The sequence below is a fragment of the Leucoraja erinacea genome, chromosome 8 (genome assembly GCF_028641065.1).
Source record: "Leucoraja erinacea ecotype New England chromosome 8, Leri_hhj_1, whole genome shotgun sequence".
Lineage (NCBI taxonomy): Eukaryota > Metazoa > Chordata > Chondrichthyes > Rajiformes > Rajidae > Leucoraja > Leucoraja erinaceus.
In genome coordinates this window covers 22,235,317-22,248,525 of record NC_073384.1, presented here as the reverse complement: position 1 = coordinate 22,248,525, position 13,209 = coordinate 22,235,317, and the positions used below count along the sequence as shown (strand labels likewise).

Sequence of the window (13,209 nt, the reverse complement as noted above, 5' to 3'; positions counted from 1 at the left end):
CGATGTAATGAACTGCTGACAAGGGGAACACCTGATGTTGGGGGAGCCGCTGAGAACCAAGGGGAACCTGGATGGGAAGCCACCGAGAAAACAAAGAGGGACCTGGCATGGGAGTGGGGCCGCCAAGACACAGGGGAACCCGGAGTGGGGAGGCCGCCGAGAACAATGGGAGACCTGGCGTTTGGGGAAAGGAAAGCAGAGAACTAAGGGTGACATGGCTGGCACACGAAGAAGGGATGAGTACTTTTTGTAACTTTGTCGGCACCTTTGTGGCGACTCTTGTGTATTTTATTCAAAGACAAAGAATTTCACTGTATCTAGGTATAAGTGACAATAAACTAAATCAACAATTCAATACAAATCTGTTTTATGATGAAGCAAATTTCATCACAGGAAGATGGGAAATAAAACAAAATATCCATTGGCATGATGTTAACAAACTGACAGGTCAAAGGACAATATGACAAACTGTTTAAAATACAGAAAACTTACACTTAAAAAATGGAAGAGAAATAGTGGGAAGAAGGCGATCAAATATATGTCCTTTGCATTACTGTTATCTGTTTTACTTTATTCTTTCACGTAACTAAGCTATTGATATTGTACGGGTGGGGAATAAATGGCTATTCGCTTATTTAAAACATTACCCCCACATTTATCAGCTCTCAATTGGCTTGGGCCATTGTTGTAAATATTCAACTCCACAATGAGAATTCTGAACAATGAACAAAGCAGTGGTTAATCCATGTGCGACTATGGCCAGTCCAGCTAGCTAGTCTGCAAAAAAATGTTTTGAGCTTTAGTTTGGTGGAACTTCACTTGAATCCTTCAGTCCAACTGCCACTGAATCAAATTACTTGCTTCTCACGCATTTTTTACTTGAAATAGCAATACTTTAGAATGAGATGTTTTAGCAAGAACGACAGATGGGAAAAATCGAAGGTAGACAAAAAATGCTGGAGAAACTCAGCGGGTGAGGCAGCATCCATGGAGAGAAGGAATTGGCAACGTTTCGGGTCGAAACCCTTCTTCAGAATGGGGGGGGGGGGGGGGGGGAAGAAAGGAAGCAGGCGGAGACAGTGGGACGTGGGAGAACTGGGAAGGGGAAGGAGGGGAAAAGCAAGGGCTATCTAAAATTATAAAAGTCCATGTACATACCGCTGGGGTATAAACTACTCAAGCAAAATATGAGATGCTGTTCCTCCAATTTGCACTGGGCCTCACTCTGGCAATGGAGGAGGCCCAGGACAGAAAGGTCAGAGTGGCATAGGGTGGGGGAGTTGAAGTGCTGAGCAACTGGGCGATCAGGTCGGTTAAGACGGACTGAGCGGAAGTGTTCATCGAAGCGATCGCCGAACCTGCGTTTGATCTCGCCGATGTAGAGAAGTTGACACCTGTACAGCGGATGCAGTAGATGACGTTGGAGGAGGTGCAGGTGATGCTCGGCCTCACCTGGAAAGACTGATTTGGTCCTTGGATGGAGTGGAGGGGGAAGGTAAAGGGACAAATGTTGCATTTCCTGCGGTTGCAGGGGAAAGTACCCAGTGAGGGGGTGAAAATCTCTGAAAAAGGTCTCCACTTCCAACATAACAAAGTGGTTCATCAACCCATATTCATTATTTAGGTTTTGTCAATGCTAAGATAAACAAGAGTACGAGTGGGTGGATCGCAGAAGCTACAAAAGATACTGAAAGGAATGAATACTGAATGTCCATTGTTTCTGCCTATCAGAAAGGCTTTGGTTCAATGACAATATAAAGCAAATCTCTACTTGTACCCCCAAACCATTTGTTTTGGGAACCGTTGACAACAAAATACTGCAAATATTAAATCGTGCTGATACTTACCAAATGTGAGAAAGCTCCAGAATTGGTAATTTGGATTTCGTGAAGAATTCTTTAGCTGCAGATCCTGCAAGAATACAGCATCTTGGTAAGAGAAATTAAGAATGTTTTTGTTAACTCCAGTACACTTTAATTTATGATTAGTATGGCGCAAAGTGAATATTTACCATACAAATTGCAATAAAGTAAATAAGGTGAAAGAGCAGTAATATGGACTTGGAAAACAATTCCAGACATCCACTTTCCTAGCCAAGTATATTTTTTTGTTCATCCTATACCCCGTTTGTAAATCCAAATAATTCAATCTTGGGTGTGTATATGAACTTGCATAAAATAATAATATGTTTAAAATGTTTAACAAAAGGAACGGAGTCAAACTTCAAGTTTGAACTTCAGTTTCTGTCTGGATAACGAAAAAATGAAATAAAAAGTCATGTTGGACACCATATAATAAATACCTAAACTTCTTACAGAAGATTTTGATTCTGGGAATATGCAGGCTGTGACAATGCAAGTTCATAACGTTATACAGACCTTGCATATGATAGTTTATTTAATAAAATGCTGCTATTTTATCACGAGTAGGCTGCTCTCTTTGGAGGAAACAAAACAGTTGAGGATTTCTAACTGCTTCAACTTTAGCATGGGCAGCAAAAAATTGATAGCTTTCCTCTTTTGAGAAAAGCTACATTTAATGCCAGGCCATCTGTTAATTCATCAAGAGGTTCATCATAACGAACATTAGACTATATTTGATTTTCAAATCGTACCTGGAATAAAACCATTCAAATCTGGTTGAATATTTTTGAATTGGTTGATGTAATACTGTCTTTGCTCATCTGTAATCTTCCAAGGATCATCATAGCCACTAGATTGCCTGCGAATTTCCATGGCATTTGTAGCAGATGCCACTGTCCTTACTGTTGTGTGTTCCTGCATAACAAACCCAAGGTGAATCAAATCCATGACCTTGCAATTAGCGAAACTAACATACTTGAGGTTGGGCAGTGTAGGGCTTTAATCCTAGGACAGGAGACTGAGGAATCATTTTAAAGGGCTGTGTAAAACCATGACGGGGATTGATAGGGTGAACGCAGTGACCCAGAGGAGGAGAATCAAGAGCAAGTGGGTGTTGGGTTTAAGGCGAGAGGGGAAGATTTAATAAGAACCTGCGGGGCAACTTTCTCATAGAGGTGGCGAGTACACGGATCGAGCTACATGATGAAATAGTTGACAGGCACAGTAACATTTAAAAGATATTTGGACAGGTATGTGAGCAGGAATATTTTAGAGGGATATGGCCTAAAGCAGACAAAAGGAATTAGTTCAAATGGAGCATCTTGGTCAGCATGGACATGCTGGGTCGATGGGCCCGTTTCCATACTATAAATGATTTAACTGAGATTAAAAATGTCATTCAACTCAGTAAGTCAGTCAGCTTTTCATCTCAAACTGTGTGCATAGCTAGAGTTTCCCATGTAAAGCTGTACTTTTACCATAAAGATAGAAAAAATGCAATATGGAAAAAAGTTTCTGGTCGCGCTGAAAATTAAAAAAAAATAAAAAAATTGCCAAAACGATTTGCTGTACACTCAAATCCTCTTCTTTGGGGGAAATATATGATTATAGTATTAGCATCCCCCAGAATACGCTTTTGAGTATGGGCCAGGAAACACTTCAAATGTTTGTAGTCTAGATAGTCTAGTCAAATCACATCAATGTAATGATTTGTACAAATTAAAAAAAAAACGGTATTCTGGCAACTGTAAGAGTTACCATTAACCTATCAGATTGTTACAAAACATCTTGGATGTTTATAGCCAATAGGAATTACTTAGATTAACCTGATAATATGACAATCTCCCATTCATCCCTGCATGTTTGTGTAACAAATGGGACATGACTCTTTATAACAACCCATTAGCCACTGTCACTGAATACTTTTCATCGCCCCTGCACTTCAATTTCAAGAGCTCAATGTTCCATTTTTGTTACATAACTACTGAAGGCAACAAAATTGTTTGTAGGAGTTGTGACATCATGTTAGATTTGTACAAAACATTGGCTAGCTCACACAAAGTATTAGGTGCAGTTCTGATCGTCACTGTGGGAAGGATGCGAGTAAAGTGGAGAAAGCGCAGAATGGAATCACAGAACGTTGCAGAACATGTCATGAGCTATAAAGACAATTGGATAGGCTGGGACTGCTTTCCCTGGAGTCAAGGAGACCCTGTATGACTGTGGGTGTATTTATAGAACAAAATATTTTCAGTAACATAATGTTGCTGCACGAAGGTCAAGAAATGAGTCAAAATAAATATTTCCCCTCAAATTTCGAGTGTAAATTTAATTCCATCCCAAATTATTGGGTGAATTTCCATAACCTGAACAGCAGTAACATGAGTGTCGCCTGTTTAAAATACATTAGGACAGGAATTTGAACAGGAACAATTGAGAGAGATATGGGCCAAACATGGATAAATAGGATTGGGGTAGGTCAGCATATTGGATGGCATGAAGTTGGGCTGAAGGGCCCATATTCAGGCCCTATAACTATGGATTGAAGATTTTATTTTTATTTAAGATTGTTTTAAAGCAAATGGCTTAAGAGTATTTTACATATGCTGCCCTTGCTTACCTGAACGGAAGCGGGATGCATTGTTGGAAGTGTGCTGCTCGGAGGAGTATCAGTGAAACTCACCCAGTTCTCTTGATTGGGAGGTGGGGAGTGGGCAGGCCACATGCCATCACCAGCAGCCGACCCTGGAATGGAAGTATAAGGAATACCGATTAAATTAGCAGCATTGAAGTTTATGGTTTAAAGACAAAATTTCAAAACAAAACATGCCATTAATTACTTTCTATTAAAAATATTTTGCAAATACACATTAAAATTGAACATGGGATCAGAAGGAAACTAGGTATTACAAGCTATGTAGAATACTTATTTAGCCTGACCCACTGAATTCCTCCAGCACTTTGTTTTTTGCTCAAGATTCAAGCATCTGCAGTTTCTTGTATCTCCTACTTACTGCTTCAATTTACCCAAGGCAACTGGATCGCAGCTCAGAGGTAAACAATACTATTGGACGACTGAAACAAGTGAATATTCCAGAACCCATTGCAATCCAAATCAGAATCCTTACTGCTGAATAGATTTTGGATTATTGGCTTCTTAATTTGTTTATTGTGTTCCATTTCAGAATGGTGACTTATTATGATGGTTATGGTGGGTCTCTTTCATTCTCCATTTTAACAAAAAAAAGAACTGTGCCTCCCCTCCCACCGGTACCATGCCCCACATGCTTGAAAACAGATTCTAGACAAGCTAACTTTCACAATTCTTTACAAAGAGTAAAGAATACTCTATACCATCCACTTCAAATCCTATCCAGCCATTTCATATTTTCCAAAAATATTCTTGTGAAATTTACGATTTTGGACACCTTCAACAGGTAAAGTATTCTACAGAATATATATCTATGACAGAACAAGGTTCAAATTGTGCTGACAAACAATCCAAGATTGCTGCTGCAATAAGCGAATAATGCTATAAAGAAAAATCGAACTGTAGATACAATGAGTAAAGTTTGGGTCCGATTTTTTGTCTTTTTTCAAGCATATTTTTGTCAGGGGGCAGATAGAGGGGGCAGATGCGAGTGGGAGTCCGGGGGAATGGGGGGGAAAGACTGGACCGGCGGAGAGACATTCTCGGCAGCTGCACGCACACAGACCCGCGCCTCATCCACAGTCAGGATCTAACCCGGGTCCTTGGCACCGCAAGCGCTGCCGAACCGCCACTAGAACGCCCCACCCCCCACACTCGAGTGTTCTATCCCCGCCCGGACAGTTGTGACACCAGCCCCCAGGCCCACAGCCAGCGCCAACTCCAGCCCAACCCCGCTCTAACTCCAGAGGAACCCGCTCTCCGATGGGCCGCTATAGCGACATGTGCCAGTTCACCCACAGCCTGGCCGAACTGCGCTCCTTCAGCCGCCACACCAAGTACAAGACGGAGCTGTGCCGCACCTTGCACACCACTGGCTTCTGCCCCTACGGTACCCGGTGCCACTTCATCCCCAACCCCAAGGAGGAGCAAGGGCCCCGGCCTCGCCTGCACCAAAGCGCTCACCTGGGCTGGACCTCCTCCGACCCGTCACTTGACTGGGCCGCTCTGTGGGCGGCCTTCAACCACGATGTGGAGTTGGAGTTTTCTCGGACTCTGGGCTGGGCAAGGGAGGGGGAGGAGGTTGCTGCTGCCGCCAGCACTACCAACTGCACCAGTAGCTCCAGCGGGCGCCCAGCCTGCCCATTGCCAGCAGGAGCCCGTCCGCAGACTCTCTCTCCGACCCGGATGTCTCCAGCAGCAGAGGCTCCAAGTCGCCTGTCTTTGAGCAGGACTGGCGGCTGTCCATCTTCAGCAGGATCTTGGTGTCGGACTGGGGGGAAGGGAGTGGAGGTGGAGGGCAGCTGGCGGGACAGGCAGAGCCGAGCTGGAGCCAGCAGCTGCAGCGCCGGCTGCAAGTCCGGGACCGCCCCGAACAGGGACGAACATGGAGGGCTCAGCAGCAACTCAACAGCGTCGAGACAGCCAGGCCCGACTCCGACCACGGACGAAACTCAAGCCTGCACACAATGTAGCACCACCATTGCCGAGACTGTTTATAGCAAGTGACCTATGACTGGGCATGCGCAGTCGGAATACCAAACTCGTTTATTGCGAAGGACCGGAGGTCTTAGCCCTCTATTTGCCCTCTAGTGACCTCTGCTGGACGATGTAGCTTTTGCATAATTAAGGCAACAGCTCATTGATGACATCTCCACAACCAAGACAACATTCATCGTCAAGTCCCTCAGTGGGATGAGTTGAAGAACAGGATGACTGAGAGCATTAGATCCCCCTATGAGCCAATGTCTTCAGAAGACACAGAGAAAGATCTTAAGATCATAAGTGACAGGAGTAGAATTAGGCTATTCAGCCCATCAAGTCTACTCCGCCATTCAATCATTGCTGATCTATCTCTCCCTCCTAACCCCATTCGCATGCCTTCTCTCCATAACCTCCGACGCAGAAATACGATGAGAGGGACAAAGTTTAAAAGGGGTGGGCGGTTACATCTTTTTTTGTTTCGTTTTTGAAAGTGAGTGATGGGTGCCTGGAATGCGCTGCCAGAGTGGCGGAAGCAGATATGATAGCAGCATTTGGACGGGGATATGGATATGCAGGGAATGGAGGTATAGGAAGTTTGCACAGCAGATTTTAGATATCTATTAATATCAACTTAAAGATTAAAATTTATTTTCTACACCCGTTAGCAGATATGGGGAAAAAGCTAACAGCGGCACAAACGCGCAAAGTGTAAATGGTTTTGGTTTTTCACTTTAGACATATTCTGTAGATAGAGACATAATTGAGTTGGATGATCAACCATGATCATATTGAATGGCGGTGCAGACTCGAAGGGCCGAATGGCCTACTCCTGCACCTATTTTCTATGTTTCTACAAAGCTGGAGTAACTCAGCTGGTCAGACAACATCTCTCGAGAAAAGGTATAGGTGACTTTTCAGGTCAAGACCCTTCTTGTCTGCATGTTTGAAGAAGGGTCTCAACCAGAAACGCCACCTATTCCTTTTCTCCAGAGATGCTGAGTTACTCCAACTTTTTGTGTCTATCTTCTCTTTAACCAGCATCTGCGGTTCCTTCCTACACAAAACATGTTCTGTTCTAGCCGACTTTCTCAACATCCTCAGCATAACAATAATAATCTATTTTCATCTAATGGTACAATTTTTGCATCCAATTACTTTACTGATCAAGTCACCAAATCACGTCCATCTGCCACATTGGAAAAGGTCAATCCATTGACAAAGAAAAAACATGGACAACTTTTGCCCAAGTGCTCTCTGCTTTACCTCCACTTGGATGCTGCTTGCTGTGTTTCCTCCAGGCAACTGGTGAAGATGGTGGCGAATGATGAGGCGACACAACTGGGGATGTAGAATCCTGATTGGGTAGAAAAAGAGAGAACTTTCAGGTCTCGAATCAAATTTAGAAACAAAAAAAAATCAAATTGGCATAAATTGTTCTGCAATAATGCGTTTCTAATTCACAAATTGGACATAATGCAATTGAATGAGGGATGATTTGTATTATATTAGTTACAACGTAATTATTGATCAGAACAAAATAACTTGTTACTTCCAAAATTGACAAACAGAAAAAAGCTGTCTTGCAAAGCTGTCCAGGGGAAAAAAAAACTTTCTGCAGTGATCAGACACCATTGTCTCTTAAGAATAGTCTGTCAGCTTCACTGCAGTTGACCACTGAAATTGGCAAGCAGTTGGTTCTATTGAAACTTGTGCAATACTATGAACAATGTGACATAAATCCTTTAGCTTACTGTAACAAAAACATATGACTGTTTAAAAGACCGTGACAATATTCTATAACACAAGGTTTCTTAGGAACATAACTCGCATTATAGACAATAGGTGCAGGAATAGGCCATTCGGTCCTTCGAGCCATTCAATGTGATCATGGCTGATCATCCCCAATCAGTACCCCATTCCTGCCTTACAGAACTGCTTGTATTTAATTTACAATTCAGCTGATTCAACAAGGGGCGAGTGTGCTTGTTCTCAAAACAATCAATATTAAAAGAAATTTGCCGTAATTTTTAGGCAGTAACCTTTACAAACAGCAATACTGCCTTTGGTAATCTCATGATTGTGGCACTGGATGATCAACCCGGAGATCACGTTCAAATCCCTTGGCAAATCAATGATTTTAGCATATATAATTAAAAATAAAAATCAGTAAATGTTCCCAAAATCAGGAAGCTTTCATGAAGGAGATAGGGAAGAGGGAAAGAGCGAAATTTTTGCCGACTTGAGACCTGAAATTTGCAAGATGCTGCAGGAACGCAACAACTCTTTACTTGTTGTCCCAGAAGTGGGTCGACTATTATCCTGCAATTGTTCTACAGTTTTACAATTTGTTCCATTCTTTTACTAGTGCTTCATTGTACTCATGGTAAGATTCAACTGGACAGCATGCATAACAAAGCTTATCACTGTATCTGGGTGCACATTAAAAAAAATGACACTGAAGAGAACGGACTGTTTCACAATACCTGTTGTTCTGTTGCTGGCACTCGCTGTGCTATCACATCATGGGGCACACTGGTGGAGACTTTTTTCACTTGTATTCGGCTGGGAGGGGGAGGAATGGCACTGGTGTACGTGCCCTGGCTATCAAGATCAGAATACATAGATGCGTGCCTCAGCTTTAGCTTGTTCGTAGAAACTACAGATTTGTGTAATGGATCTTCACTGTTGAGGAAAACAAAATATATGTTAAATAGAAGGTAATGCTAGGATTAAAAAGCATATCTACACTGCTTGAAGCTAAGCTAATTTGTAATTATCATGCTATAATGATACTGAACTATATTGATGTTGGGTTTCAGTGTTTGTTCTCTAATGATGTCTGACCTGTTCACATTGTTAGTTGCAGACACTGTCTGGTAGAAGCACTATTAATGTTTAAACGTATTTTGTGGCACGTAATCAGAAACGTGCAACAAAAATACACCTTATAAGTGGTCACCGCATTCATGCTGATTGTGATGTCCATCCTAGCCGATCCCAGTTGTGCATATTAGGCTCATATCCCTCTAATCTTATCCAAATACCCTCAAAACATTCTAATAGTATCTGCAACCACTACCTCCTCTGACAGCTCCATCCAAATATTCACCACCCTCTGAAAAGCTTACCCTTCTGATAAAACAGAGCAAGCCCTTTGATCTACAATATCTGTAACTAATATGATGCCAAATTAAACAAGTCTCCTCTGTTTGCATATCACTCATACCCACTCCTTCAAGTATTCACCTCAAGAACAAATGAACACAAGAGATACAAGGCCCTTCAAACGTGCTCCATCATTATTACGTTTTTGGCTTCCTCACAATTGCTATGTCCTTTAATGTTCAGAAGTCTATGATCTGCTTTAAATGTTTTCAAGAAATCAAGTCTCCATAGCTGCTCAAAGAGAGATCTAAAGGTTCACAACAATGAATGGGATTTGCTTAGATGGGGCATCATGGATGAGTTGAAAATAAAAGGGCCTGTTTCCATGTGGTATGACTATGATTGTCTCTGTCATGTCGGTCCTAAACAGCCTTCCACTTTCTCTGAAACCACACCCCCAGTCCTAGACTCCTCAGCTGTAAAAATCAGTCTAGCAAGCCATTTAGGATGTTTGTACATTTTTGATACAATCTGCTGTCATCATTTTAAACACAAGAAGAGTTCAGTCTATATCCATCCTCAAAGCAAACTCTACACCTGGGAACAGTATTATGAATGTTTTGTTGCACTCCCGATGGCAAGTGTAAGCTGAAGAAAAATCCAGACTTGAAACATTATTTTCACTCCCCTTCACAGATGCTGCCTGAGCCGCCGAGTTCTTTTAAACCTGTTTTTAGCTCAAGATTCTGACATCTATATCTTCTTGCATCTCATGTGTTGTCTTGTAATATGGCAGCCAGAAATTTTTTAAAAAGCAGCATTCCCTAATTTTGTGAAGGAAGGACCTGCAGATGCTGGTTTAAACTGAAGATAGACACAGAGTGCTAGAGTAACTCCGCAGGCCAAGCAGCATCGCTGAAGAGGAATGGCCGATGTTTCGGGTCAAGACCTCTCTTCAGCCATAATCTTTCCTATCCCTCCCAAGATTCCAGGAAATGGCACCTTCCATGACATTTTAGTTCATTTTCTATCTATTCTTAATTTTCTGCTTGGACTCCACTGGCACCCCAAGTTGGGCCCCGGCACTTGCATCTCTTCTCCTATTTGTTGTCATCTTTAGGAGTGTTCAGAGCCTCAAGCATTCCTCTCAACATATTTGCACATCTGCCCATTTATCAGTATATTATCTTAAGTCATACTTAAAGAGTGGAAACAGCCCCTTTGACCAAACTTGCCCGCATCAGCCAACATATCTCAACTACACTCATCCCACCTGCTTACGTTTGGCCCATATCCCTATAAACCTGTCCTATCTATGTACCTGTCTAGATGTTCCTTAAAAGTTGGGATTGTCCCAGCCTCAACGACCTCATCTGGCAGCTTGTTCCATACACCCATCACCATTTGTGTGAAAAACTTACCACTTAGATTCCTATTAAATCTTTTTCCCGTCACCTTAAACCTATATCCTCTGGTCCTTGATTCACCTACTCTCAGCAAGAGACTCTGTGCACCAACCCAATCTATTGCTCTCATAATTTTGTACACCTATATAAGATCACCCCTTATTCTCCTGCGCTTCAGGGAATAGATTACCAACATACTCAACCTCTCCCAAAAGCGCACAACCTCTAGTCCTGGCAACATCCTCTTAAATCTTCTCTGTACCCTTCCAGCTTGACATCTTTCCTATAACATGGTGCCCAGAACTGAACACAATACTCTAAATGCGGTCTCACCAACGTCTTATACAATTGCAACATGACCTCCCAACTTATATACTCAATACTCTGACTGATGGGCAATATACCAAAAGCCTTCTTGACCACCTTATCTACCTGCGACTTCAAGGACCATGCACCTGCACTCCAAAATGCCTCTACTCTACAACACCCCCCAGAACCGTACCATTCACTGTGCAGGTCCTGCCCATGTTAGACTTCCCAACATGTAACACCTCACATTTGTCTTGATGTCAATGTCCTTAGTTTTTAGGGATACAGGCAGTTCTAGTGAATAAAATTTGGTGTCACAGGATTTGTGCCAAGTGTTATTTCATTTTCAATTTGAACTACTTGGGTCATGCACGGAGACAGGTGGCTTCACATTATAGGAAATCGTGACAATGGAGAGTTATCTAGAAACACGGGGATCGAAAACTGATGCCTTGTTCTCATGTCTCTTCAGTTAACTGCATGACAGAGTCGTCACGTCTCCAGCTTTATGTATGTAAGTTAGTACAAAATGTTCCACCTGCAGTCAATGAATAGCAACCTTAGTTTGCTTTAGAGAATTCCAAGTAATTCTAAATGGATGAACATTTTGTGCAATATAAGCAGGACAAATAAACTGTTAAATTTAAATACCTAATACAAGCTTGTTTCTAATAGCAAAATAGTTGAAAACATTAGATATGATAATTTGATATCCTTGGCACCATTGTTTTAAATGTTGTAAACGTTAATATGCCTGGAAGAAAGAAAGATTGACTTAGAATATCCATAAAGATTATACCACAAAAGCACTACAGAATTTGAACTGCTAGATTGATTGTCTGTTATATTTTACATAAATTAACCGTACCCCATTTTAAAACTTCATATTTTGATCTGCTTTAATTCGCAGTGCTGGTTTAACTAATCTGCAGTATTACTCGAATAACCTGTTATTATTTGTTACGCAACTTTGCATTAAAATTTAATTAAGTACATGACATTGATATCAATTCAAATCTATTAGAAGTTTCTACATCCAAAATTTCCCATTTGTGATTTTGTAACCAGGAATTGTTATTGCATGACCTGGTTGACTCAACTGCAATGTCAATTTCTGAGAAAGGATGAGAACTGAAACATTAATTTTGTTCTAACTACTGACATAGAAACTGTCATAGAAACTGTCATGCAGTTTTAGGATGATATTTACCATTTTAGATTTGTTGCATTTTGTTCATACAGAAGCTTTGGTTGCTCAGTCGGCAAAATTATGGAGGCAATAAACTGTCCGTTCCCCCGTTTTCATTTACCTTCCAAATGGACAATATTTTTCTTCACTCACCTAACCAAGATTTCTGATCAGCAGCAATTATTAAGGCAGTGCTTCCTGTAGGCCAACTCACACCGTACCATTCACCCATCATCCATTACATTATTTCCCCTACATTGATGTCCAGTTTAAATCAAATCAATTAAAACATTGTAAATTGTAGTTTATATCATAGTTATTCCTCTGATTTTATTCTCCTTCATCCCTTCGAGTCTTCCTCACATAATTTAAAAAACTGTTTGCTATCCCAAAGCTTCATCATTCTATTTGCATGCCAGGTGCCCTGTTCTAGAAACATCTTTCCAAATCTACCATTGCTTTTCTTCTGACACTCTTTGGAAAATCAAATTAAAACCCAATCATGCCAATCTGCACTTGACTTTGCTCCCCTTCTTTCTCCCCCATTCTTGACAATAAATATAATAACTCCAAATATGCAAAATACCAGGAATTCATAAGCAAGTCCAGGAATGAATTAGTACCATTCTAAGCCAGTATGGCAAAACTTTTGTGCAATATATCACCAAAATGTTCCTACCCCATAACCTAATCAAGATCCAGTAT

At 41.4% G+C, this 13,209-nt stretch overlaps 1 protein-coding gene across 7 annotated transcripts in view; it reads right to left on the bottom strand.

Moving 5' to 3' along the window:
* The window catches only part of reps1 (RALBP1 associated Eps domain containing 1), a 40,324-nt gene extending 28,336 nt beyond the window's left edge, over window positions 1-11,988 (bottom strand). For 4 of the 7 annotated variants that reach the window (XM_055639184.1, XM_055639185.1, XM_055639189.1 and 1 more), the window contains exons 1-6: window positions 11,967-11,987; window positions 8,979-9,177; window positions 7,759-7,849; window positions 4,483-4,607; window positions 2,615-2,777; window positions 1,848-1,911 (exon numbers count right to left, since the gene is read on the bottom strand). In XM_055639184.1, the coding sequence (XP_055495159.1) occupies window positions 1,848-1,911; window positions 2,615-2,777; window positions 4,483-4,607; window positions 7,759-7,849; window positions 8,979-9,116 (581 nt within the window). In that variant the 5' untranslated portion in view covers window positions 9,117-9,177; window positions 11,967-11,987. Of the gene's footprint in view, window positions 1-1,847; window positions 1,912-2,614; window positions 2,778-4,482; window positions 4,608-7,758; window positions 7,850-8,978; window positions 9,178-11,966 lie in introns of all 7 variants that reach the window. The other 3 variants (XM_055639186.1, XM_055639187.1, XM_055639188.1) reach the window with 2 other exon arrangements.
* Between the last annotated feature and the right edge of the window lie 1,221 nt (window positions 11,989-13,209).